At 53.6% G+C, this 24,428-nt stretch overlaps 1 protein-coding gene across 1 annotated transcript; it reads left to right on the forward strand.

The window, feature by feature from the left end:
* Positions 1-3,974: 3,974 nt before the first annotated feature.
* Positions 3,975-5,183, forward strand: LOC132317905 (uncharacterized). The gene has a single exon (XM_059823415.1). It carries the CDS (start codon positions 3,975-3,977, stop codon positions 5,181-5,183), a length of 1,209 nt encoding a protein of 402 aa, XP_059679398.1.
* Positions 5,184-24,428: the final 19,245 nt, after the last annotated feature.

Here is a 24,428-nt window from a genome sequence, read left to right on the forward strand (position 1 = left end):
TGGTTTTCCCTCCAGTGCTTTCGCGAGGGCTTCCTCTGTGTGCGTGAGAGCTCTCCCGGGAAGAAAGCCCCGAGGGGCCTTATGTTGGTCCATCCGCTCCTCGAGGGGTGTTGCACATGGCCTGGAAAGAGTGTCTGGAGAGTGGCCAGGTGCCAGCCAAGAGGTCACCAAGCCTCTCTGCAGCCTTGGCCATCTCCACCTACATCTGGCTCCCACCTGAGCCCCTTCCAGTGCCTGCAGTTCCCTAAGGCATGCAGTGGATCCCAACATGCACTGGAAACGTTTCTCATTTCTGCTTGCTTCTAGATGAGGGTGGTGGCAATGCTTATCCAGCTTCTTGGCTGGATGGTGGTTTGGAGCCCTTGGAGCATCCTGAAGGTAAGTTCTCAATGTCCCTTTCCTTGAAAGAATGAACACTGACAACGTGGCAAGAGCTCAGTCACGTGCAATTTTCCTGAAGATCCTCTCACGGTCGACGGCTTCCCGACTTCTTGGCCCATTCCTGTCCTTGAGCCTGAGAGCAATCCCACAGGTCCAGCAGTGGGAGGAAGGAGCGTTTACCTTTTAATCGTCTTTCCGTGTGAAATGCCAGTTGCTCCTTCCGTGGTCGATGCGCAGGCATGGAGAAGAGCAGGGAGGGAATGGGTCGGGCCCAGTGATGCGCCCCGAGGCGCTTTGCCTTGCAAAGCTGTCTTTGCCGGCTCCTCGGAGCCGGAGCTGCTCCCGGTGCCGGCTGCCAAGCCAGCAGGCTCGTTGGGGTTGAGTTTAGAGCTGCTGTGAGCTCCAGGGAGTTCTTTCTCCCAGCAGCTCCGCGCGTGGTTCGTTTCGTCCCAGCATGGTGCCATTGCAGGCGCGCGGTAACTCTTTGCACCATGCTGCTGAGCGGAAGGGAGAGAGGAGCGCCGTGGAGTAATCCCGTCTTGGAACTGCCCTCCCTGCCACTCCGGTCTGAAGAAGTATCTTGAACTGCATCACGGGAGCTGTTCTGTCCTGTGCTTCTTTGCAGCCGCGCCTGTAGGCGAAGGTGATCCAGCTTCCCGGCTGGGTTCCAGGACCGAGCCTCCGGGAGATGGCATGGGTACGTCATGGCTTTTTCCTTCCTCCCTTTGAGAGCTGCCGGCTCAAGGCCCAAAGGTCAGCCAGCCGGACGCCTCTGCAGGTGTGAGGACGGAGACCTGCACCTGTGTGCCCTCTCTTTGCATGGCCCCCTTAGCGCTTCTGCGATTCAGTTCTGCCGAGGCAGATCACAATAGGTGACGGAAGCTTCTCCGGGTGTCTAGTTACAGATGTGCCCATAGGGAGGACTTCTGCAGCTCCTCAGCTGGATACTGCGCTAGAGCCCGGCTGGCATCGCAGGGGTGAGTAGTTTGGCTCTGCTGAGCTCACAGTCTGTGTGCTGCTCTTCCATATTTTATTCACGTGAAATTGAACCAAATACTCTCTGTTAAGGTCCTCCAAGAGCCAAGGACCAAGCGGAAGGAGGAAAGAAGTCCCTGGAGCCATCAGAAGTCCTAAGGGGAATTCTGAAGGAACTGGAGAGAGCACGCGGTGGGCATATTTCACTCTGCGTTAGCCATGAGACTCGGCAAACGGAGGTGTTAGATCCATGTCTGGACACGCTGTAGCCTGTGCAGCGGGAAGGGGTCGATCAGAGCCTCGCGGCAGCGAGGCTGGGTTTCACGCCTTGCAGGCGCTGGCGACCCCCAGGGATGGTGCAGAGCCTCTGCTGCCAGTTGTGGCTCGAGTCGAGTGCCAGGGGCAGCTGCTGCCCCAGTTTTACCATGACGGCTCAGAGCGGGTTTGTGCAGGTGTCGGTAGGCAGATTTGAGGGCCTGGCACGTGCTGAACTTGTGTTCAGCTCACGTGCAGCACTGCTTGCTTCTGGGCCACTTCCAGGCGGGAGCAAGGTCCCAGGCAACGCTGGTTGGCCTTCCCTAGTGCTGGAAGTTGGGTGGAGACGCCGATTCGGCAGGCTTTTTGGGTTGCGCTCCATTTCCCGCCGGCAGACGGATAGCTGGGATGGGACGAATGTGACCGTTGCTGGTGCTTACAGGGCAGGGCAGGAGGGCCTTGCGGAGGAGCCCTTCTCACAAGGGCTGTTTCCCCGGCTGGCCTGGCTGCAGCTTCTCCCCGTCCCCTTGGAAGGAAGGCATTTAGCATCGCCTACAGGTTGCCAAAAATGCACTGCGTGCAATGCAAAGCAGGAGATCGCGTGCCATTTCCTGCTCCCCCAGCAGGTCAGGCGTGGCTGTTGTTTGGAGTAGTGCCTAGGCGCGGCCCCAAAAGCCCGGGCGTTTTTTCTGAACCTTGTCAATGTCTTTGAGAAGTATTGCCTCCTGAAGATGCCATCTCCCTGCTGGGGAACGGTTCCGTCTGATCCAACTGTCCCGCTTGCTTTCTCAAGAGACGGACCGAGAGGCTGTGCAGAAGGAGGCGTTTCCGGAAGGCAGCAGTCGCTCACTGCCAGTCTCTGCTGGAGAAAGAGAGGCCGTGCAAGCCGCCGGCACGCCAGGTAATTGCTGTCCCGTGGTCAGCCGGAGTCACCCATCAGGATCCGCGTGTGTCAGCAGGCTCTTCCCCCAGTGCCCGCTCTTGCACGCCCCGTCAGCAGCCAAAGCTGAGTGTTTTGGTTTCGAGGCCTGTGGACCACGTTCCGCAGATGATGGGAAAGGGGACTCTTGCACAAATGTACCTCCCGCCGTAGCTGCATCCCCGAGCGTGCCGTGAGTCCCTAGAGGCCCAAGGCACAAGAGCAGCACAGAGCGGGATCCCTCCCGTCAGCTGAGGTCCAGAGCAATGCCCTGACTCCCAGGTTGGGCAGGGGCTTAGGGGGAACCTGCCCGTCCTCCTGCATCCTCTGTGCCTGAGCCATGCTGAGGCTTTACCTGTCGTCTGTGCTTCTTGGCAGTGCGGTCCAAGCCCAGAGAAGACCACCACGGCAACGTATATGAATTTTTCCGAGTGGACTCAGGTACTGAACAGTCTTGCTGGGGTCCCTAAGGGGGAGACACATCCCGAAAGCTGGGAGCGGCTGCGAGCGGTGCCCGAGCTGGACAAAAGGCAGAAGGGCAGAGCAAGGCTCAAGTGGCTCGTGAGAGGGCCTGACTGCGTCCCCTCGGGGTGTGGGAGCTGGCCCGGGGGGAGGGAGAGCTGGGGCTGGCACTGCCTGCTGCAGGGATGCTTTTTGTCCGTGTCCCTCAAAGGAGCGACTGGTCAAGCAGCTGCGCTCCCTCCGTGCTCTCCTTCTGGCCTTCTGAGTTTTGTTCGGTGGGACAACCTCTCCCCAAGGGTGGGAGCGTGCCTCCAGGCACCAGTACTGGGGCGAAACAAGAGAACTTCCTGGCCATATCAAACGTGCTGCAAGCTTGCCAGCAGTGCGCAGGACGGGCTCACGTTCCGAATTGTTCCTCCAGATGTGGTCGGCGAGGGAACCACGAGTGGTTACGATCCCCAGAGCATCGCGAGTCTTCTCTGTCCCCAAGATGTGCGAAGGCGCTGTATGATAGGCACAGCAGCAACCGTGGTTTCCCTGCCAGTTGCAATAGTGGTGTGCTGCGTCGTGATCCGGCGGCGGAGGAAGAGAAACCAGTGAGTCCTTGACTTTCCCCCCCACCGCTTCCTTTGATGGCTGCTTGTAGCCATGAAGCATTTCTAGGCAGGCCGCTGCGGCGTGGCGAGTTAGCGGTTGGCCCAAAACCTCTGCTGAGGTTTCTGCTCCTGTCAGATGCTTTAATGGGCCTCTTAATTCCTGGGCTGCCTTCTCGGGAGCCTGCTCTGACTGGAGCCAGCGTTAGCTCCAGCTGATCCTGCCTGCACAAGAGCAGCCCCCAGGAGCGACAGGCACAGGCAAGGCAAGGTCAGGAAGAGGAAGAGAAACAGCGGGGCAGGAGATTGCCCTAGAAAGAGAGGCGCACACTAGCGCCCGCTCCTGACCCGTGAACGTGTCCGGAGCAATCGCCCTGCTCGGTGGTGCCATGAGGTGCAGGTGGCCACCTCGGCCACGGTGTGCCAGCAGCTCCACCCGCGGTGGCGAGCCTTGCCAGCTCTGGGCCCTGCTGTGGAGGGGAGTCCCTGTGGTCCACCTGCAGCTCAGGGCCTCAGCAGCCTCCTCTCTCCACAGGCGCCTCTCTGCAGCTTCAGGAGCCCACCTGGAAACCGGCGGCCGCACCTCACGCCCGGACAGCTGGACCAGCCGCCCCGGCCGCCCTGAGAGCTGGGCTGAACGCCAGCAGCCGCCGGTCCGGAGAGAAAAGCCACCGCGGCCGCCCCCGCCACGGTTCCCGCGCCCAGACAGCCGGACCAGCCAGCAAGACAACTCTGAGAGCTGGTCCCGAAGTGACCAGCCGCTGGTCCAGACAGAAAAGCCGGCGAGCCCACCCTCCCAACAGTTCCCACGCCCGGACAGCCGGACCACCCACCATGACACCTCTGAGAGCTCGTCCCGACGTGACCAGCCGCCGGTCCAAAAGGAAAAGCCACCGCGCCCGCCCCCACCACGGTTCCCGCGCCCGGACAGCCGGACCAGCCATCAGGAGAACTCTGAGAGCTGGTCCCAACATGACCAGCCGCTAGTCCGGACAGAAAAGCCGGCGAGCCCACCCTCCCCACAGTTCCCACGCCCGGACAGCCGCACCAGCCATCAGGAGAACTCTGAGAGCTGGTCCCGACGTGACCAGCCGCTGGTCCGGACAGAAAAGCCGGCGAGCCCACCCTCCCCACAGTTCCCGTGCCAGGACAGCCGCACCACCCACCATGACACCTCTGAGAGCTCGTCCCGACGTGACCAGCCGCCGGTCCAAAAGGAAAAGCCACCGCGCCCGCCCCCGCCACGGTTCCCGCGCCCGGACAGCCGGACCAGCCAGCAAGACAAATCTGAGAGCTCGTCCCGACGCGACCAGCCGCCGGTCCAAAAGGAAAAGCCACCGCGCCCGCCCCCGCCACAGTTCTCGCGCCCGGACAGCCGGACCAGCCACCATGTCAATTCCGAGAGCTCGTCCCGACATAACCAGCCGCTGGTCCAAAACGAAAAACTGCCGCAGCCACCCTCCCCACCGCCCCTGCCCCCCCCCGGCCCATCACCGGCCAACCTCCAGCTCCGCAGTCAGCCCGGCACCCGCCAGCCCCAACGAGAAGGGCACCCCCGACCCTCAAGACCGCTGCTCCGGCCCTCCAGCATGGGCTGAAGGCAGCCCCGCCAGGGTAGGGCTTGGGGGTGCACTGACAGAACCCCCACTGACAGCTTCGTGCATCAGCCCTCTCTCGCTAAATAAAGAGGGACAGAACTGTCGCACACGTGTCCGGGTGGTACCAACAGCAAACCCTTCCTGCCGAGCAGGCTACAGCGTGTCCAGATGTGTGTCTAAAACCTCTGGTTGCCGAGTCTCAGGGCTAAGGCAGCGTCAAATATAGAACCATAGAATGGGTTGGCTTGGAAGGGACCTTTAAAGGTCATTTAGTCCAAGCCCCCTGCAATGAGCAGGGCCACCTTCAACCGGGTCAGCTTGCTCAGAGCCCCATCCAGCCTGACCGTGAATGTTTCCAGGGATGGGGCATCTACCCACCTCTCTGGGCAACCTGTGCCAGTGTTTCACCACCCTCGGCGTCAAAAATGTCTTCCTTACCTCTGGTCCAAATCTACCCTCCTTTACTTTAAAAACATTACCCCTTGTCCTATCGCAACAGGCCCTACTAAAAACTCTCTCCCCATCTTTCTTATAAGCCCCCTTTAAGTATTGAAAGGCAGCAAGAAGGTCTCCCTGGAGCCTTTTCTTCTCCACGCTCAACAACCCCAACTCTCTCAGCCTTTCTGCATAGGAGAGGTGTTCCATCCCTCTGACCATTTTTGCGGCCCTCCTCTGGACCCTCTCCAACAGGTCCATGTCTTTCCTGTGCTGAGGACTCCAGAGCTGGGCTCAGGACTCCAGGTGGGGTCTCGCCAGAGCGGAGTAGAGGGGCAGAATCACCTCCCTCAACCTGCTGGCCACGCTGCTTTTCATGCAGCCCGGGAGGCGGTTGGCTTTCTGGGCGGTGAGCGCACATTGCCGGCTCATGTCCAGCTTTCCATCCGCCAGCAGCGCCAAGTCCTTCTCGGCAGGGCTCCTCTCAATCCCTTCATCCCCCCAGCCTGTATTGATACCGGGGCCTGCCCCGACCCAGGACCCCGACCTTGCACTTGGCCTTGTGGAGCCTCATGAGGTTCACATGGGCCCACTTCTCAAGCTTGTCCAGGTCCCTCTGGGTGGCATCCCGTCCCTCAGACGTGTCAACCACACCACTCAGCTTGGTGTCGTCCGCAAACTTGCTGAGGATGCACTCGATCCCGCTGCCTACGTCATGGATGAAGAGATTGAACACTACTGCTCCCAATACGGACCCCTGAGGGACGCCACTTGTCACCCATCTCCGTCTGGACATTGAGCCATTGACCACTACCCTCTGGATGCGACCAGCCAGCCGGTTCCTTAGCCACCAAACAGTCCATCCATCCATCAGATCCGTCTCTCTCCAGTGTAGAGAGATGGATGTTGGGGGGGACCATGTCAAAGGCCTTACGGAAGTCCAGACAGATGACATCCCCAGCTCTTCCCTTGTCTACTGATGTAGTCCCTCCAGCACAGCAGGCTACTAGGTTGGTCAGGCAGCACATACGCACCGTGCGCTCTCTCGAGGTTTCCTTTTGCATGTCAAGTAAGTTAAGAGACTATTTTTTCATAATAATTTCTGGTTTATTGATTGACTTTGCTCTTTGAGGCCCCCGACAGAAAGTATGCCCTTAAATTTCTCGTGAAGAAGAAATAGAAAAGTAAAGGCTTCGTCTTTCCTGAAAAAGGAAAGTGAGTCGTTAGCCCTGGGCTCCCCCAAGGCGCCAAACTGGGCTCCAGCCTGGAAGCTGCCTCCAGGAGGGGGTCTTGCACATGTCTCGAGACTGAAATCACTCATGCGTCAGCCTCATGAGCTGTTGCTAACAGCACCCAAGGAGGTCAGAAATCCTTTGGCTGTGGTTCCCTGTTGTTCTGGGGGACCGTGAGCTCCTCGCTGCCCCTGTGGCAGTGCCCGGAAAACAGGGCAGAGCTGTGGGCTCAGCCCCGGGTGGGACTGTGTCCTAGCCCTTGGACGGAGCTGCCCGACGGGACGTGCTCCCCTCCCCGGGAGGGCAGCTCGCCCGCCTCTGCTCCAGGGGCTCTCCACGAGCGCCCTGACAGCCATCCCCATGCAGCCTCGGCCCGGCTGTGAGGTCACGGCGGGGCTGTGACGTCACAGAGCCCCACAGTGCTGCGCCGGCCATAAGCACCGACTGCTCAGCCCCCGGCCCTCACTGCAGCAGTAGCAGCGGCAACAGCAGCAGCAGCAGCAGCAGTAGCAACAGCATGGTGCGAGCGCAGGGGGCCACGGCCCCCACCCGCCGCCTCCTCCTCGTCCTCCTCCTCCTGTTGGCCCTGCATGCCAGGGCTGCCTGGGCTGCTCCGCGGCGAGCGCAGGGAGCCGGTAAGCGGGCGGCGCTGGTGCGGCCTTTCACGGGCCAGCGGGCTCTTCTCCCCGAAAAGCGTGGATGATGGTTTTCCCTCCAGTGCTTTCGCGAGGGCTTCCTCTGTGTGCGTGAGAGCTCTCCCGGGAAGAAAGCCCCGAGGGGCCTTATGTTGGTCCATCCGCTCCTCGAGGGGTGTTGCACATGGCCTGGAAAGAGTGTCTGGAGAGTGGCCAGGTGCCAGCCAAGAGGTCACCAAGCCTCTCTGCAGCCTTGGCCATCTCCACCTACATCTGGCTCCCACCTGAGCCCCTTCCAGTGCCTGCAGTTCCCTAAGGCATGCAGTGGATCCCAACATGCACTGGAAACGTTTCTCATTTCTGCTTGCTTCTAGATGAGGGTGGTGGCAATGCTTATCCAGCTTCTTGGCTGGATGGTGGTTTGGAGCCCTTGGAGCATCCTGAAGGTAAGTTCTCAATGTCCCTTTCCTTGAAAGAATGAACACTGACAACGTGGCAAGAGCTCAGTCACGTGCAATTTTCCTGAAGATCCTCTCACGGTCGACGGCTTCCCGACTTCTTGGCCCATTCCTGTCCTTGAGCCTGAGAGCAATCCCACAGGTCCAGCAGTGGGAGGAAGGAGCGTTTACCTTTTAATCGTCTTTCCGTGTGAAATGCCAGTTGCTCCTTCCGTGGTCGATGCGCAGGCATGGAGAAGAGCAGGGAGGGAATGGGTCGGGCCCAGTGATGCGCCCCGAGGCGCTTTGCCTTGCAAAGCTGTCTTTGCCGGCTCCTCGGAGCCGGAGCTGCTCCCGGTGCCGGCTGCCAAGCCAGCAGGCTCGTTGGGGTTGAGTTTAGAGCTGCTGTGAGCTCCAGGGAGTTCTTTCTCCCAGCAGCTCCGCGCGTGGTTCGTTTCGTCCCAGCATGGTGCCATTGCAGGCGCGCGGTAACTCTTTGCACCATGCTGCTGAGCGGAAGGGAGAGAGGAGCGCCGTGGAGTAATCCCGTCTTGGAATTGCCCTCCCTGCCACTCCGGTCTGAAGAAGTATCTTGAACTGCATCACGGGAGCTGTTCTGTCCTGTGCTTCTTTGCAGCCGCGCCTGTAGGCGAAGGTGATCCAGCTTCCCGGCTGGGTTCCAGGACCGAGCCTCCGGGAGATGGCATGGGTACGTCATGGCTTTTTCCTTCCTCCCTTTGAGAGCTGCAGGCTCAAGGCCCAAAGGTCAGCCAGCCGGACGCCTCTGCAGGTGTGAGGACGGAGACCTGCACCTGTGTGCCCTCTCTTTGCATGGCCCCCTTAGCGCTTCTGCGATTCAGTTCTGCCGAGGCAGATCACAATAGGTGACGGAAGCTTCTCCGGGTGTCTAGTTACAGATGTGCCCATAGGGAGGACTTCTGCAGCTCCTCAGCTGGATACTGCGCTAGAGCCCGGCTGGCATCGCAGGGGTGAGTAGTTTGGCTCTGCTGAGCTCACAGTCTGTGTGCTGCTCTTCCATATTTTATTCACGTGAAATTGAACCAAATACTCTCTGTTAAGGTCCTCCAAGAGCCAAGGACCAAGCGGAAGGAGGAAAGAAGTCCCCGGAGCCATCAGAAGTCCTAAGGGGAATTCTGAAGGAACTGGAGAGAGCACACGGTGGGCATATTTCACTCTGCGTTAGCCATGAGACTCGGCAAACGGAGGTGTTAGATCCATGTCTGGACACGCTGTAGCCTGCGCAGCGGGAAGGGGTCGATCAGAGCCTCGCGGCAGCGAGGCTGGGTTTCACGCCTTGCAGGCGCTGGCGACCCCCAGGGATGGTGCAGAGCCTCTGCTGCCAGTTGTGGCTCGAGTCGAGTGCCAGGGGCAGCTGCTGCCCCAGTTTTACCATGACGGCTCAGAGCGGGTTTGTGCAGGTGTCGGTAGGCAGATTTGAGGGCCTGGCACGTGCTGAGCTTGTGTTCAGCTCACGTGCAGCACTGCTTGCCTCTGGGCCAGTTCCAGGCGGGAGCGAGGTCCCAGGCAACGCTGGTTGGCCTTCCCTAGTGCTAGAAGTTGGGTGGAGACGCCGATTCGGCAGGCTTTTTGGGTTGCGCTCCATTTCCCGCCGGCAGACGGATAGCTGGGATGGGACGAATGTGACCGTTGCTGGTGCTTACAGGGCAGGGCAGGAGGGCCTTGTGGAGGAGCCTTTCTCACAAGGGCTGTTTCCCCGGCTGGCCTGGCTGCAGCTTCTCCCCGTCCCCTTGGAAGGAAGGCATTTGGCATCGCCTACAGGTTGCCAAAAATGCACTGCGTGCAATGCAAAGCAGGAGATCGCGTGCAATTTCCTGCTCCCCCAGCAGGTCAGGCGTGGCTGTTGTTTGGAGTAGTGCCTAGGCGCGGCCCCAAAAGCCCGGGCGTTTTTTCTGAACCTTGTCAATGTCTTTGAGAAGTATTGCCTCCTGAAGATGCCATCTCCCTGCTGGGGAACGGTTCCGTCTGATCCAACTGTCCCGCTTGCTTTCTCAAGAGACGGACCGAGAGGCTGTGCAGAAGGAGGCGTTTCCGGAAGGCAGCAGTCGCTCACTGCCAGTCTCTGCTGGAGAAAGAGAGGCCGTGCAAGCCGCCGGCACGCCAGGTAATTGCTGTCCCGTGGTCAGCCGGAGCCACCCATCAGGATCCGCGTGTGTCAGCAGGCTCTTCCCCCAGTGCCCGCTCTTGCACGCCCTGTCAGCAGCCAAAGCTGAGTGTTTTGGTTTCGAGGCCTGTGGACCACGTTCCGCAGATGATGGGAAAGGGGACTCTTGCACAAATGTACCTCCCGCCGTAGCTGCATCCCCGAGCGTGCCGTGAGTCCCTAGAGGCCCAAGGCACAAGAGCAGCACAGAGCGGGATCCCTCCCGTCAGCTGAGGTCCAGAGCAATGCCCTGACTCCCAGGTTGGGCAGGGGCTTAGGGGGAACCTGCCCGTCCTCCTGCATCCTCTGTGCCTGAGCCATGCTGAGGCTTTACCTGTCGTCTGTGCTTCTTGGCAGTGCGGTCCAAGCCCAGAGAAGACCACCACGGCAACGTATATGAATTTTTCCGAGTGGACTCAGGTACTGAACAGTCTTGCTGGGGTCCCTAAGGGGGAGACACATCCCGAAAGCTGGGAGCGGCTGCGAGCGGTGCCCGAGCTGGACAAAAGGCAGAAGGGCAGAGCAAGGCTCAAGTGGCTCGTGAGAGGGCCTGACTGCGTCCCCTCGGGGTGTGGGAGCTGGCCCGGGGGGAGGGAGAGTTGGGGCTGGCACTGCCTGCTGCAGGGATGCTTTTTGTCCGTGTCCCTCAAAGGAGCGACTGGTCAAGCAGCTGCGCTCCCTCCGTGCTCTCCTTCTGGCCTTCTGAGTTTTGTTCGGTGGGACAACCTGTCCCCAAGGGTGGGAGCGTGCCTCCAGGCACCAGTACCGGGGGGGAACAAGAGAACTTCCTGGCCATATCATACGTGCTGCAAGCTTGCCAGCAGTGCGCAGGACGGGCTCACGTTCCGAATTGTTCCTCCAGATGTGGTCGGCGAGGGAACCACGAGTGGTTACGATCCCCAGAGCACCGCGAGTCTTTTCTGTCCTGAAGATGTGCGAAGGCACTGTATGATAGGCACAGCAGCAGCCGTGGCTTCCCTGCCACTTGCAATAGTGGTGTGCTGCGTCGTGATCCGGCGGCGGAGGAAGAGAAACCAGTGAGTCCTTGACTTTCCCCCCCCACCGCTTCCTTTGATGGCTGCTTGTAGCCATGAAGCATTTCTAGGCAGGCCGCTGCAGCGTGGCGAGTTAGCGGTTGGCCCAAAACCTCTGCTGAGGTTTCTGCTCCTGTCAGATGCTTTAATGGGCCTCTTAATTCCTGGGCTGCCTTCTCGGGAGCCCGCTCTGACTGGAGCCAGCGTTAGCTCCAGCTGACCCTGCCTGCACAAGAGCAGCCCCCAGGAGCGACAGGCATAGAGGCAAGGCAAGGTCAGGAAGAGGAAGAGAAACAGCGGGGCAGGAGATTGCCCTAGAAAGAGAGGCGCACACTAGCGCCCGCTCCTGACCCGTGAATGTGTCCGGAGCAATCGCCCTGCTCGGTGGTGCCATGAGGTGCAGGTGGCCACCTCGGCCATGGTGTGCCAGCAGCTCTGCCCGCGGTGGCGAGCCTTGCCAGCTCTGGGCCCTGCTGTGGAGGGGAGTCCCTGTGGTCCACCTGCAGCTCAGGGCCTCAGCAGCCTCCTCTCTCCACAGGTGCGTCTTTGTAGCTTCAGGAGCCCACCTGGAAACCGGCGGCCGCACCTCACGCCCGGACAGCTGGACCAGCGGCCCCGGCCGCCCTGAGAGCTGGGCTGAACGCCAGCAGCCGCCGTTCCGGAGAGAAAAGCCACCGCGGCCGCCCCCCCCACGGTTCCCGCGCCCAGACAGCCGGACCAGCCATCAGGAGAACTCTGAGAGCTGGTCCCAACATGACCAGCCGCTAGTCCGGACAGAAAAGCCGGCGAGCCCACCCTCCCCACAGTTCCCACGCCCGGACAGCCGCACCAGCCACCATGACACCTCTGAGAGCTCGTCCCGACGTGACCAGCCGCTGGTCCGGACAGAAAAGCCGGCGAGCCCACCCTCCTCACAGTTCCCGCGCCCGGACAGCCGCACCAGCCATCAGGAGAACTCTGAGAGCTGGTCCCAACATGACCAGCCGCTGGTCCGGACAGAAAAGCCAGCGAGCCCACCCTCCTCACAGTTCCCGCGCCCGGACAGCCGCACCAGCCATCAGGAGAACTCTGAGAGCTGGTCCCAACATGACCAGCCGCTGGTCCGGACAGAAAAGCCGGCGAGCCCACCCTCCCCACAGTTCCCGCGCCCGGACAGCCATACCAGCCACCATGACACCTCTGAGAGCTCGTCCCGACGTGACCAGCCGCCGGTCCAAAAGGAAAAGCCACCGCGCCCGCCCCCACCACGGTTCCCGCGCCCGGACAGCCGGACCAGCCACCATGTCAATTCCGAGAGCTCGTCCCGACATAACCAGCCGCTGGTCCAAAACAAAAAACTGCCGCAGCCACCCTCCCCACCGCCCCTGCCCCCCCCCGGCCCATCACCGGCCAACCTCCAGCTCCGCAGTCAGCCCGGCGCCCGCCAGCCCCAACGAGAAGGGCACCCCCGACCCTCAAGACCGCTGCTCCGGCCCTCCAGCATGGGCTGAAGGCAGCCCCGCCAGGGTAGGGCTTGGGGGTGCACTGACAGAACCCCCACTGACAGCTTCGTGCATCAGCCCTCTCTCGCTAAATAAAGAGGGACAGAACTGTCGCACACGTGTCCGGGTGGTACCAACAGCAAACCCTTCCTGCCGAGCAGGCTACAGCGTGTCCAGATGTGTGTCTAAAACCTCCGGTTGCCGAGTCTCAGGGCTAAGGCAGCGTCAAATATAGAACCATAGAATGGGTTGGCTTGGAAGGGACCTTTAAAGGTCATTTAGTCCAAGCCCCCTGCAATGAGCAGGGCCACCTTCAACCGGGTCAGCTTGCTCAGAGCCCCATCCAGCCTGACCGTGAATGTTTCCAGGGATGGGGCATCTACCCACCTCTCTGGGCAACCTGTGCCAGTGTTTCACTACCCTCGGCGTCAAAAATGTCTTCCTTACCTCTGGTCCGAATCTACCCTCCTTTACTTTAAAAACATTACCCCTTGTCCTAGTGTATTGGGTTTGCGTGGCAACGTTTTGTTAGCAGGGTGGGTACAGGGGTGACTTCTGTAAGAAGCTGCTAGAAACTTCCTCTATGTCTAATAGAGCCAATGCCAGCCGGCTCCAAGAGGGACTTGCCACTGGCTAAGGCCGAGCTAATCAGCAACAGTAGTAGCACCTCTGTGTTAACATATTTAAGAAGTGGGGGAAAAACTGGGAAATGGCAGCCGGGGAAGAGAGGTGTGAGAATATGTGAGAGAAAGAACTCTGCAGACACCAAGGTCAGTGAAGAAGGAGGAGGTGCTCCAGGCACCGAACCAGAGATTCCCCTGTAGCCGATGGTGAGGCAGGCCATGGCCCTGCAGCCCATGGAGGTCCACGGTGGAGCAGACATCCACCTGCAGCCCATGGAGGACCCCACGCTAGAGCAGGTGGATGCCCGAAGGAGGCTGTGACCCTGTAGGAAGCCCATGCTGGAGCAGGCTCCTGGCAGGACCTGTGGCCCCGTGGAGAGAGGAGCCCACGCTGGAGCAGGTTTGCTGTCAGGACTTGCGACCCCATGGGGGACCCACCCTGGAACAGTCTGTTCCTAAAGGACTGCAGCCCGTGGAAAGGAGCCACGCTGGAGCAGTTCGTGAAGAACTGCATCCGTGGGAAGGACCCACGTTGGAGCAGGGAAAGAGCATGAGGAGGAAGGAGGGGCAGAAACGACGTGTGATGAACTGACCACAACCCCCATTCCCTGTCCCCCTGCGCTGCTCAGGGGGAAGAGGTAGAGAAAATCAGGAGTGAAGTTGAGCCCCGGAAGATGGGGGGGCGGGGGGGGGGGGGTGGGAAGGTGGGGGGTTTTTTTAAGGTTTGGTTTTATTTCTCATTATCCTACTCTGATTTTGATTGGTGATAAATTAAACTAATTTCCCCAAGTCAAGCCTGTTTTGCCCATGATGGTAATTGGTGAGTGATCTCCCTGTGTCCTTGTCTCGACCTACGAGCCTTTCGTCATATTCTCTCTCTCCTGTCCAGCTGAGGAAGGGGAGTGAGCGAGCGGCTGTGTGGTGCTTAGTCCAGCTGGGACTAAACCACGACAGGCCCCACTAAAAGGCCCCAGGTTTACAGGCTACTGTCGAGATTTAGAAAAGCCGCACAGCAACAATGGGCTACAGCAAGCTGACGAGGTACACAGAGGTGCCTCCCAGTGAGCTACAGCTGCGAGCAGACATATCTCACTCAAACTCTGCAGCTGAACAGCAGCTCCTCCTATACGCCCCGGCAAAACTCAAATGTTTCTGCTACCCAGATAAAACAAGAAATCAAGAGAGCCCAATCTCAGCATACGTGCCATGGGAGGGCAGAGCAGCCTCATGCCCTTTTTCAGCACGTTGGATTACTCTCTCCACTACCAATACCACACCACATCCAAAGGTTAACAGACACTTCACGGTTAGATTATGGGGACCTGTTTTTCAGGAGGATAGATGGAAGTCAATATCCTCTTCTCCATTATGTTCTCCCACAGGATTTCATGATCATTTCTTGTCCCTAAGACCCTAAAATCTACCGCAGGCTGCAGGCCAGCCCAGAAGTGCCAACGGTGCAGCTGCCACAGGACAGCCCAGGTTCCAGGAGTAACACTGGGAGCACAGAACTCTGAAGCAAGAGCAAGATAGCCCCCACAGAGCTCCTGGCCACCAAACCAGGTCGCTCCCAGCTTCTGAGTCAGGGCATTTCAATTTCTCTTGGGCAGCCAGACACCGCAGCGCAGCCTGCACCAGAGGAGGGTCCCCAGCAGCCTCCCATATTCTGTGCAATGAAAATGAAGTGAGCAAAGAAGAACAAAACCCTCTGGCCACCCTTGCCTGCAGCATCCCTCTGTGCATTGCCTACAGTACCATGACTGTATTTGTTTAAGAATATCAGGTAAGTGCATTCATTTGCCTTGCTGTGCCATCTGCCCCCTTTCTGGGAGCACAGGAGAGGAGGGGGACATGCCAGGAGACAGCAGTCCAGGTTATATGACAGAGCAAAGCAAATGGAGCACTTCAGCTGTTAGCTGAAAAGGAAATATTCATATCCTTTTTCTTTAGTGGCCATTTGTCCATGGAAGTCTGGCTTTGATGCAACATCTTTTTCTCTTCCAAAAAGTAATAAGAGAAATCTTCTGCATCTAGGTTTACATCTGTGTTGACGAATGTAAATGAAAAACAACCAACCTGGTGAGAGCGCAAGCAAGTGCCAACTGCTGTTTGCCCAGCTATGGGCTGTTATCCTCAATTTACATTCCAGGAGTCACACACCAAGACTGGAATTCCTTCTCTATTTCACAGTTAAGTGTCCTGGCTAGAGCCAGGCCCCCTGCACCCTACACAGCTGGGTTCAGGACACCATCCCTATCAAAGCTCAGTAGTTTTTAATCAAATTATTGAATTTTTTTGGGTGTGTGTGAAACTTCACTAACAGCAACGCATTCCAAGATCATTTACATCTTAAGAAACGTGTTCCTGGGCTGTGGGTTTTTTTTGAAAAAACAAGCTATCCATGAAAAAAAAAATCTTAAATAGATGTGTTTAGTGACTATCTTTGTTTTTCAAAGAAATGACAACATAACAATATTTTTCATAGTAAAGAAAACCAAATGGTTGTCCCCCTTTTCCCCACCAATTCAGTGTTCAATTGTCAAACTATTTTCACAATTCTGGGAAACCGAAAATATTCTGACATTTCTGCAGGAAAAATTAAATTATATTTAATTCTTAATCTTTACTCCAGAAAGCACTAAGATACCCTAGTGAGAACCAACCTGCTAGAGAGGCTCTTTTCCAGTTGGAGGGTTGTATGTAGTCACAACCAAATAACCCACAACCTTGGCAGTTCCAGTCCTTTTCAAAGATATTTCTGAAGGATTTTTATTCTTTTGCATGTTTGCAGAAGCGCTTCGCGTATAGGGCATTTCTGACAAGGGAACCTGTCAGTCTCTAGAGATGACCTTTAAGCACAGCAGGCTCCAGGAAGACACTGTCTTGGTTTGCTGCTCGAAGAACTCACTCTCTCTTCCAAAACAGGGGAATTGTTTTCAGCTTTCTGCTGCTCCGCTTCATTTCAGGGCTGTCCCTGTCGAGCGGTCCCCACTCCTCCAGCTCGAGATGCAGTGCTGATGCGGTTCCCAGCTTGCTTTCCCATGGAACTGATTTTAGCGCTGTAAAAGACATTACCGCTGCAAAAACAGCTCAGCAGGATTTGAGAAGCTTTATATCCTTGTTTACATTAGCTTGTTGGATTCTCTGACCAAGAGTTTAGCTTTTGTCGAATGATATATTTCACCTGGCAGAAGAACTGATGCTCATTTCTTACGGAGGCTAAACTCCCATTGACTTTAATAGCTGTCTGGCCGGCATAAGACCTGGAAAACCATTTAATGGAGCCATTTAGTACCGAAAGTGGCCCAATATATGTATGAAAAGAAGCTTGTTTGAATGTTAGAGCTGATTAGAGCATCCCTTAAATTAGTCAACAGCAAATCTTTCTCCCTCCCTCCCCTCCGTGACTTGACAGCAGCATGTTTGATGTAGTTCTTTTCCCCAGAAACTAAACTGCCCGGTTCTATTCTGGAAAAGTAGTAAATGTGTTGTATGTTCTCATCACCATCAGAACAAGCTGCTTAATAAAAATGTTAACAACTCAGATTGTGGAGTTATTTCCTCAGACTGCAACGCTGTATCTAAAGGATTTCTGTAAACAGTTATAAAACAGGCTGTATTATCCCTTGAAAGTGTAGAAGTGCTATTACCTTTAAAAGCAGTTCGATGCAACGCTACAGCCTGCGGAGACGTAACTCTGGAGTCAACCATAGCAATATGAAAGCTTTAGTGATTAGGCCTAAACCAATAGTGATGTCTGTCTCGCATCTGGAGTAAACTGCACCAGAACATTTCGTCCCCGAACAGAAAAACAGCGCATGGAAAAGTGCAGGCTGGAGGGGAGCTCTGACTGCAGGTAACCCATCGCTCTCAGGACTAACGCTATCATTCTGCATCAGGATTGTGCTTGGATGGAGACCAGAAATAATATCTGGCAAAAGGAAAACAAGGCAACAGAGGTCCCTGGAGTCCCCTGGCAGGCTGAACGAGGAGGTGCCTGCCCAGGCGCAAGCGGGTCGGGATGCAGCCAAAAGAGTTGACCCAGAAGGGCTGCCCAGATCAGAGTTCTTCCGAGCCCACTGTGCTTGAAGCAGCTCGGGGTTTGAAGGAGTCCAGAGCTCAAGCTTTCTTCTGAAACTGCAGCAGTCAACACAATAAAATAAAGCAAATACCGTTCAACTATCAGGAACAAGTCTTAGACTGCGCTAGCTTGTAGTCTTGCTGCTCTGGTCACTGTCCTGCTTCATCCCAGCTGCACCCTGCTGTGCTCTAAATTTAGAGTAAACTGCTCTTATTTTCTGTCGTATGTGTTAGGGTCATGACACTGAAACTCTTGGAAAGTGAGTCAGTGTGAGCAGACAGCGGTAGCCTGGCTCCAGAGACCTGCGCCTGGAAGATAATCTTCGGATATTTTGAGAGTACAGACTTGCAGCCCTGAGGGGGGAAATAAAAGTCCAGGGACACGCTGTCTCGCATTTTATCAAAATACTTTGGACGGGGATGAGGAAGCCACATTCTTTATAGCTAAAACTCTTCTGTCCTGTGAGGACAGGGGCTTTCTCTTTGTTTTTTTCTGACATTTGCTTTACATTGGAAAAGACAAGTGGCATCGTATTTATTAGGCATCTTCAGTAACTGAGCTATGAGCCAGGTGCTGTATCTCTTATTAACAAGGGTTTTTAGCAAACTCACCTCGGCTGTTTCCCTGTATCGCAGAATATCAACAGTCGGCAGCACATCCCCAGCTCTGGCTCCAACACCTCACCCAGACACTATCCAGAAAGAGGAACAGAACAAACACGTTATGGATATAAACGTGCAATTTCTGCTCTCCAGTCGAGAATACAGAATAAGACATCGACTCTGCAAATGATTGAAAATGAAGATGCCTACTGCAAATACAAGAGAGATTTACGCTGCTATTCACATTTTTGCTTGCAGGGTGTTGGTTAGTTACAGATGGCCTCCCATATATTTTTACAGACGACTCAGTCTTTTCACTCTTTCTTGTTCCTTTATTTTTCTCTTCCAAAAAGATGGAGCAGCACATGTTGGAAGCCCCAGAATCACATTTTCAGAAGCTGTCAGGGTACAGAAAAATCGCAGCTGTCCCTTCACCAACTCGCCCGCACAGCTCCAGGTTAGCTTACCTGCTCAAAAGAGGTTGTGTGCTTCGGGAAACTGCATTATTGCCTGTAAACACAGCTTTTTTTTTTTTTTTTAAATAAACTTTTAGCACTGCTAAAAGAAGAATTCATATTTTAAGTTACAATCTCTTCCGACTGTCCCAGAGATCAGAAAGACTCCCCCTACATGTACAAAACTAAAAGCGAAGAATGGTAAATATCAAGAAACAACTGAAATGCCAAGATGACAAGTATTTTCTGTAGAAAATATTTCCCCTTCCTTGTTTACTAAAAGCTTAATGATTTTTCTAAAACACACAAAACCAAATCAAAACCCCTAACCTTCTCTTACCGAAGGGGGACCTGTCAAGTTCAGAGAGCCCTCTTCTCCATCCTTCAGAGCATCCCCCACCCCGCGATCTCTCCCCGCGTCGCATCTCCCACTCCTGACAGACTCGGGGTTCCTGGGCATGTCAGAAAAAACACCCAACCCGGGTGTCTGCAACACTTTCCTCAATGTAAAAATGTAGGTGGCACAGCGGTAATTAGTGAAGACAGGAAGCAAGGTATGCGTGGACTCTCACCCGTACAGCCACTGCACCCTTGGCCTCTCCTTCAAAGCATCCTCGCTTTCTGAAAGCGGCCCAAGTCCTACGCTCAGCTCTGGTGCTTCAGAGAAAGAAATACAGCTAATGCCATGTGGCATGAAAGGGGAAACGGAGGTCAGCTTTTTGCTACTGCATACCTCTATCTTAAAATTCTTACATATTACTTTTGCTAAAAACCCTTCAAAGTTTACATATTTTTCCACTTGGGTGTAAAAGAAGAGAACTACGTGAGGTACCTTTGATGGGAAAAGGAAAAGCCTCAACACAACCGTGTTGTCCCAACAAAGAACAAAATGCTTTTGCCGATGAACTCGGTACGTGAAGTACCGCAAGGTTCAGATTTCCTGCCAGAGTTTCACGTCGCCCATCCAGACAAAGCCAAAGTATTTCTTTAATAAAAAACAAACCCAGGAACTCTGATAAAAACCTGGTTTTAGTTGTGACCAAGGTAAATGTAGACGTGGAAGAGAAAGCAGTGTTGTAGTTGGACTCAGCTGTACGGCCAAATCACCTGAAAGCAAATCCCTTGCAGTTATTGTGGGCACTTTAAAATGTGTTTGCTAACTTTGAAATGAATAATGAAAAATGTCTCTTTTCCTAAAAAGACAGCTATATTGTTGTTGTAATGAAGAGCAGATGTCAAAAAGTATTTCAAAGACTCGAAAAAAAACCTTAGAAAAATAGCACAAATGCTACACTCGCTAACTTTGCCGGAGCTGGTCCAGTCTCCCTCACAAACATCTACCCTACATGTGTTGTCACTTTGCTTTAATTTGAGAGCACAGTCCCTGGGAGCTCCGGCATGTGCGGTCTGTGCTCATCTGCCGCACCGGCACGTCACGAGCGGGGAATCTCTTCCCAGCAGCGGGAAATTTCCCGTAGTGCAGCTGGCAGCACAGAGCCCGTCCTTCTGAGGGGAAACTGCAAGCCAGATGCGAAGGGAAACTCATCTCAAAGAATAAAGCGTGAGGCACAACCAAGCCCAGGAGATGCAGAACAGGGATGCACACCACGCTCCCTCCCGGCCACGCCGCTGGCCCCGCACACGGGCTTCGGGCAGCCTCCTCAGCAGCGCTCGTCCTCATCCTCCCTCCTCCACGGGCACAGCGGGGGCCAGGGCAGGAGCCAGGACTCTCCCACCGAGAGGAAAGGGCTGATCCTCCTCAGATGTATCACAGTGGACTTGCTTTGGCTTCAAGCAGCATCACCAGTTTACACCACTGAGGAACCAGCTCATTTTTTCAGAGTGTTTAAACCACAAAACTGAGTTCAAGTTTCATGTACAATTTTATAAGAGGCCAGAATTGTGGCCAACTGTTTATCTGGTGTCTGGCCTAAGTGCTGATAAAGACTTGGCTGAAATTTATATAATCTGCCATTAATAAAGGCATTTTATGATAGTCTCAAGGAAAGACATGACCACTGCTGGCTCCGTTAATGGTACGCTCAGCAGAGGCCAGGGATTTAGTCTGTACAGAGACAAGACTTAATTCATTCCTTGTCCCTAAATGCTGGTGATTTAGGTCAGGCCCAAGACAAAAGACTATGTAAATCTAAAGGCTCCGCGTCAGAACTGCCAGGCTTTGCTAATATAAGCTCAGTTGCTTTAATACAACCCAATACCCCGCTTTATAATTCCAGCGACCCATCTAAAGCAAGTATTGGCTCCAATAACCACACTCCAGTTAAAGTGATAAGCCCTGGACCTGACATGATAGATGTATGAGCTTAATTTTACACACTAGCAGCAGTTCTGTTGAAGTGCAGCAGGCAGAGCACAGCCCATAAACACCTTTTTCTCCCCCTCCTCTTTTTTTTGCTGCACTTTGGTGATTTGTGAGCTGGCACAGACTGTTTTTGTGCTTTACCTTGCCCAAGACTTGGCCCAAATGCCAGGACCTCAGCTCCAGCTGGGCTCTGCTCAGTGCTCTCCGCAAGGAGCTGCTGTACAGCCCTGAGCAAAATGCCGTAAGGAGAAATGGCACATGCAAGCTGCAAAAAAAAAAAAAAAGAATATACAGGAATGACTTTGGTTTCCATTCATGATGCCTGATCAGAACAGATTTAATTCAAGGAAATAAATTCATTTGGCAAATGCTGTCATATTTACACCCAGCTTAATATAAAGGTGCATATTCCATTGCCTATAATACATTTAAAGTTTACACATACCATTAACGGAATGTATACAAATCTGATCCTTACGTAAGCTCTGCATATTTAAAGGAAGCTATATTTAAATGTACATACACTTTATAGTTCAAATTCATCCTTTGAAAAATTCCATGGCCCTATCTGAAAGCCAAGAGACATTTCTTCAAGATCTGTGATGAATGAGATCCAGACACAGGACTGTTTCACAAAGTTATCATCCATGCCAAAATCTTCATCCAAAGAAAAAATCCAAGAACAATTATGAGGATCTAAATATCAAAGAACTAGTTCTGCTGTATTCCAAGCAAAAGAGAAATTTATAAAGGCGTGGATAAATCACTTAAAAAGTACATGTCAGAAGACATGAAAAGGCAGGCACCAAAAATAGTTTCTAAAATATTACTAAATGAGTAATTTTTGGATTGTCTTTTCAGTGTCTAATACAACATCACTGTGATTTAGTGCTAAAGGATCCCAATATGTTTACTCATTTTAACATGGAATTAAATCATCAGAGTTTAATTCCTCTAGATAATCTGACTCTGCAACAGGGTGAAATTCAAAGGAGACAATGCAAATAACAGCAAACGCTGCAGAATTCCACTGAAAAACATTTTAAAAATTATCTAGGCTCTTTTCCTTCTCTATTTCCACCTATCTTGAACTACTCCAATACTCCCAACCAGCCAGGACAAAAATTCTTGGCATCAAAGGTTACGCCACTGCTAAAATTTGGCTCCGGGGATGAAGTTGTCCAGAATAAATTTTCTCTGACAGCCCTTGCCCAGAGACCCCGTTCCCGAGTCCTTTTCCTGGGCTCTCCCCCCTGCTCCCCACCTCCATTGCCTAAATACCTTCAGGCAGTGGGATCCCTACGCCCGCTGTGTCTATGGGTTGCAATTCAAGTCCAAACATTTCCAACACGCAGTCCTACCACTGCTGACCTCCAAAGGGAAGGGACCCGAGAGCAGGCAGAAAGCTGAGCTCCGCTAGACAATGTCTGAAAACACCAACCTGTTGAGCATTTAGGAACTTGGGCAACCTTCTGCTATCAACTGCATCTAATCCATGGCAGTGCAAATGAAGCAGTGATGGAGATGAACCCCGTTTACAGGCACTAACGAGAGAAGAACTTCTTGAATCCAAGACAGAATCTGACCAAGCAGGGGGTAAAAGGAGCGCACACGGTGTATCTGCTGCTTTCCAAGGAACAGTGCTGCTGCCGTGGGATTTCCTGCCAGCCGTCCCTCACCACAGCGGTGCAGGCAAAACGTCCAGTGGAAAAACTGGATCGACCAGAGCCCTGAAGACCCTCCTCGATTTGTCTCTTGTACACGGGGGTCCCTCAGGTATTGAGGTGTGACCAAGATGACTTTCTTTGGCATCCCAAGCAGAACGGCCCAACTAGTGGGTATTTCTGTGCTAAAAACAACTCCACAACTGAACTTCAACATACCTATAACTGGTTTTGTTAACATTGATGAGATCTTGATTAAAAGACAGCAAACATTACAGTGCTTAGGCCATTAACCAGTCACTCAGTGATGGTGTGTGTTTAAAAAACAGAAACATATGATAAGTCTTAGGTGAACCGTAATACTCCTACATCAAATCATTAAAACACTTTATAATAGCACTACACTTGAAAAAAAACATCCCACAGCTTCAGTAGTGAACACATTTATAAAAAAATGCTGCTTGTAAACAAGATTATTAAATTTGCTTTATAAGTTTTTGCCATACGTGGCATAGGTGGTGTTCATTCATACACCGCATCCACCCGGTTTGTTCGCCTGCAGCAGGCGGGCATCCCTTGGCAAAATGCACAATATATAAACCAGGACCGCAGTTAAAAAAATTACACATTTCCTTAACTCGAAGAGGGACCAAGAACGCGTTCAGTTACACATAAAATAGATCGCCATAAGGAAATGAACCTGCCCTGACAGAGCACAAAGGGAAAGAGCCTCTTAAACCACACAACCGGCCCTCCCCAGGACCCCCTGAGGGGACTGTGCCGGGGTGCTCCCTCCAGCTCTCTGGTCCTCAAATTCGGGGCTGGCCGGCGGCTGGTGCTCCCCGAGCAGCCCAACTGCTGCACCATGGCATGGCCGAGGGCGTCCCCCGTGTTGTTTGCCCTGCTCCGGGGTGGCATGTCAGCGTTTTACAGCTCATCCATTAAATAGTGCTGATCTGGGCGACTCGCCCATTCATGTTTGTGGAGTGATTTTATTGTTTTTTCTTTTAATTTTGTGAACATATGCAGAACCTATTGAACATACCCATTTAAGGCTGTTTTCATCACAGATTTAACTCGGGTTTGCTACACTCACGTTAACTCCCCTTGCATTAGCTGCACTTAAATGAGAGCAGATAGAGCACTAAATATTATTCAAACTGCACAGAGATTGCATTAGCAGCTGGGGAGCTGCGCTAGCTCCGGCTGTAAGCAACATTCCCAGAGAGAGAAGCCAGCTCAAGTACAAAATCACAAATAGCTATTTGCATGTGCAGACAGGCCCGGGAGGTATAACTAGAGATAAACCTGCAGCGAACGCTAGCCTCAGCAAAAATCACCTGTTATCTGGTTTGACGCAGATGAGAGTTTGATGCAGTCCTATAGCAAGTTTGAAAGGCAAACCCAAATGCTCCCCTAACAAAATGAACACAAACCAATTTACATTTATCATTTCTTATGTAATTGATTTGGGCCTCCAGCTGTACAAAAGTGATCAAGCTCTATATATTTCCATAGACGGACAATTATTAGCTACCTATTCTTGACATTCCTTTTTTCCTAGTGGCATGGTGTTCTGAGTTCCCTCCGTTTTTACCAGAAGCTTTAGGGCTACAAACCTCAGGCATCTGTCAGTCAAAAATATGTTTCCCATCTGTCTGTCTTTCAGTCAAACTCAAGCCTCAAGAGACCTGTGTGCTAAAACACTTCTCAAAACAACAGAAAAGCTGTTCAGCGTACAAGAATTCACTGCAATTATAACAATGGAAATTAATAAAGCTATCATGCATTTGTAAGCGCAATACTGCTTGCTGGCAGCATTCAGCAAGGAAACGTGCATAGATACTTTCTGACTAAAGCACAGAAATGCTTCCTAGGAAGTGAAAAATGTGCCAGTTTACCTTCCAGATACAGCCCCTGCCAGTGGTGTTTACGGGGGTCCATAACTCTGGACTCAGAATCACAGAATCACTAAGGTTGGAAGAAACCTGTAAGATCATCAAGCCCAACCATCAACCCAACCCCACCATGCCCACTAAACCATGTCCCACAATGCCACGT

Source organism: Gavia stellata, chromosome 12 (genome assembly GCF_030936135.1).
Source record: "Gavia stellata isolate bGavSte3 chromosome 12, bGavSte3.hap2, whole genome shotgun sequence".
In the NCBI taxonomy this organism is placed as follows: Eukaryota; Metazoa; Chordata; class Aves; order Gaviiformes; family Gaviidae; genus Gavia; species Gavia stellata.

Coding starts and splice junctions, on each gene's coding strand:
- LOC132317905 (XM_059823415.1), top strand. CDS start 3,975: ATGAGGTGCAGGTGGCCACCTCGGCCACGGTGTGCCAGCAGCTCCACC.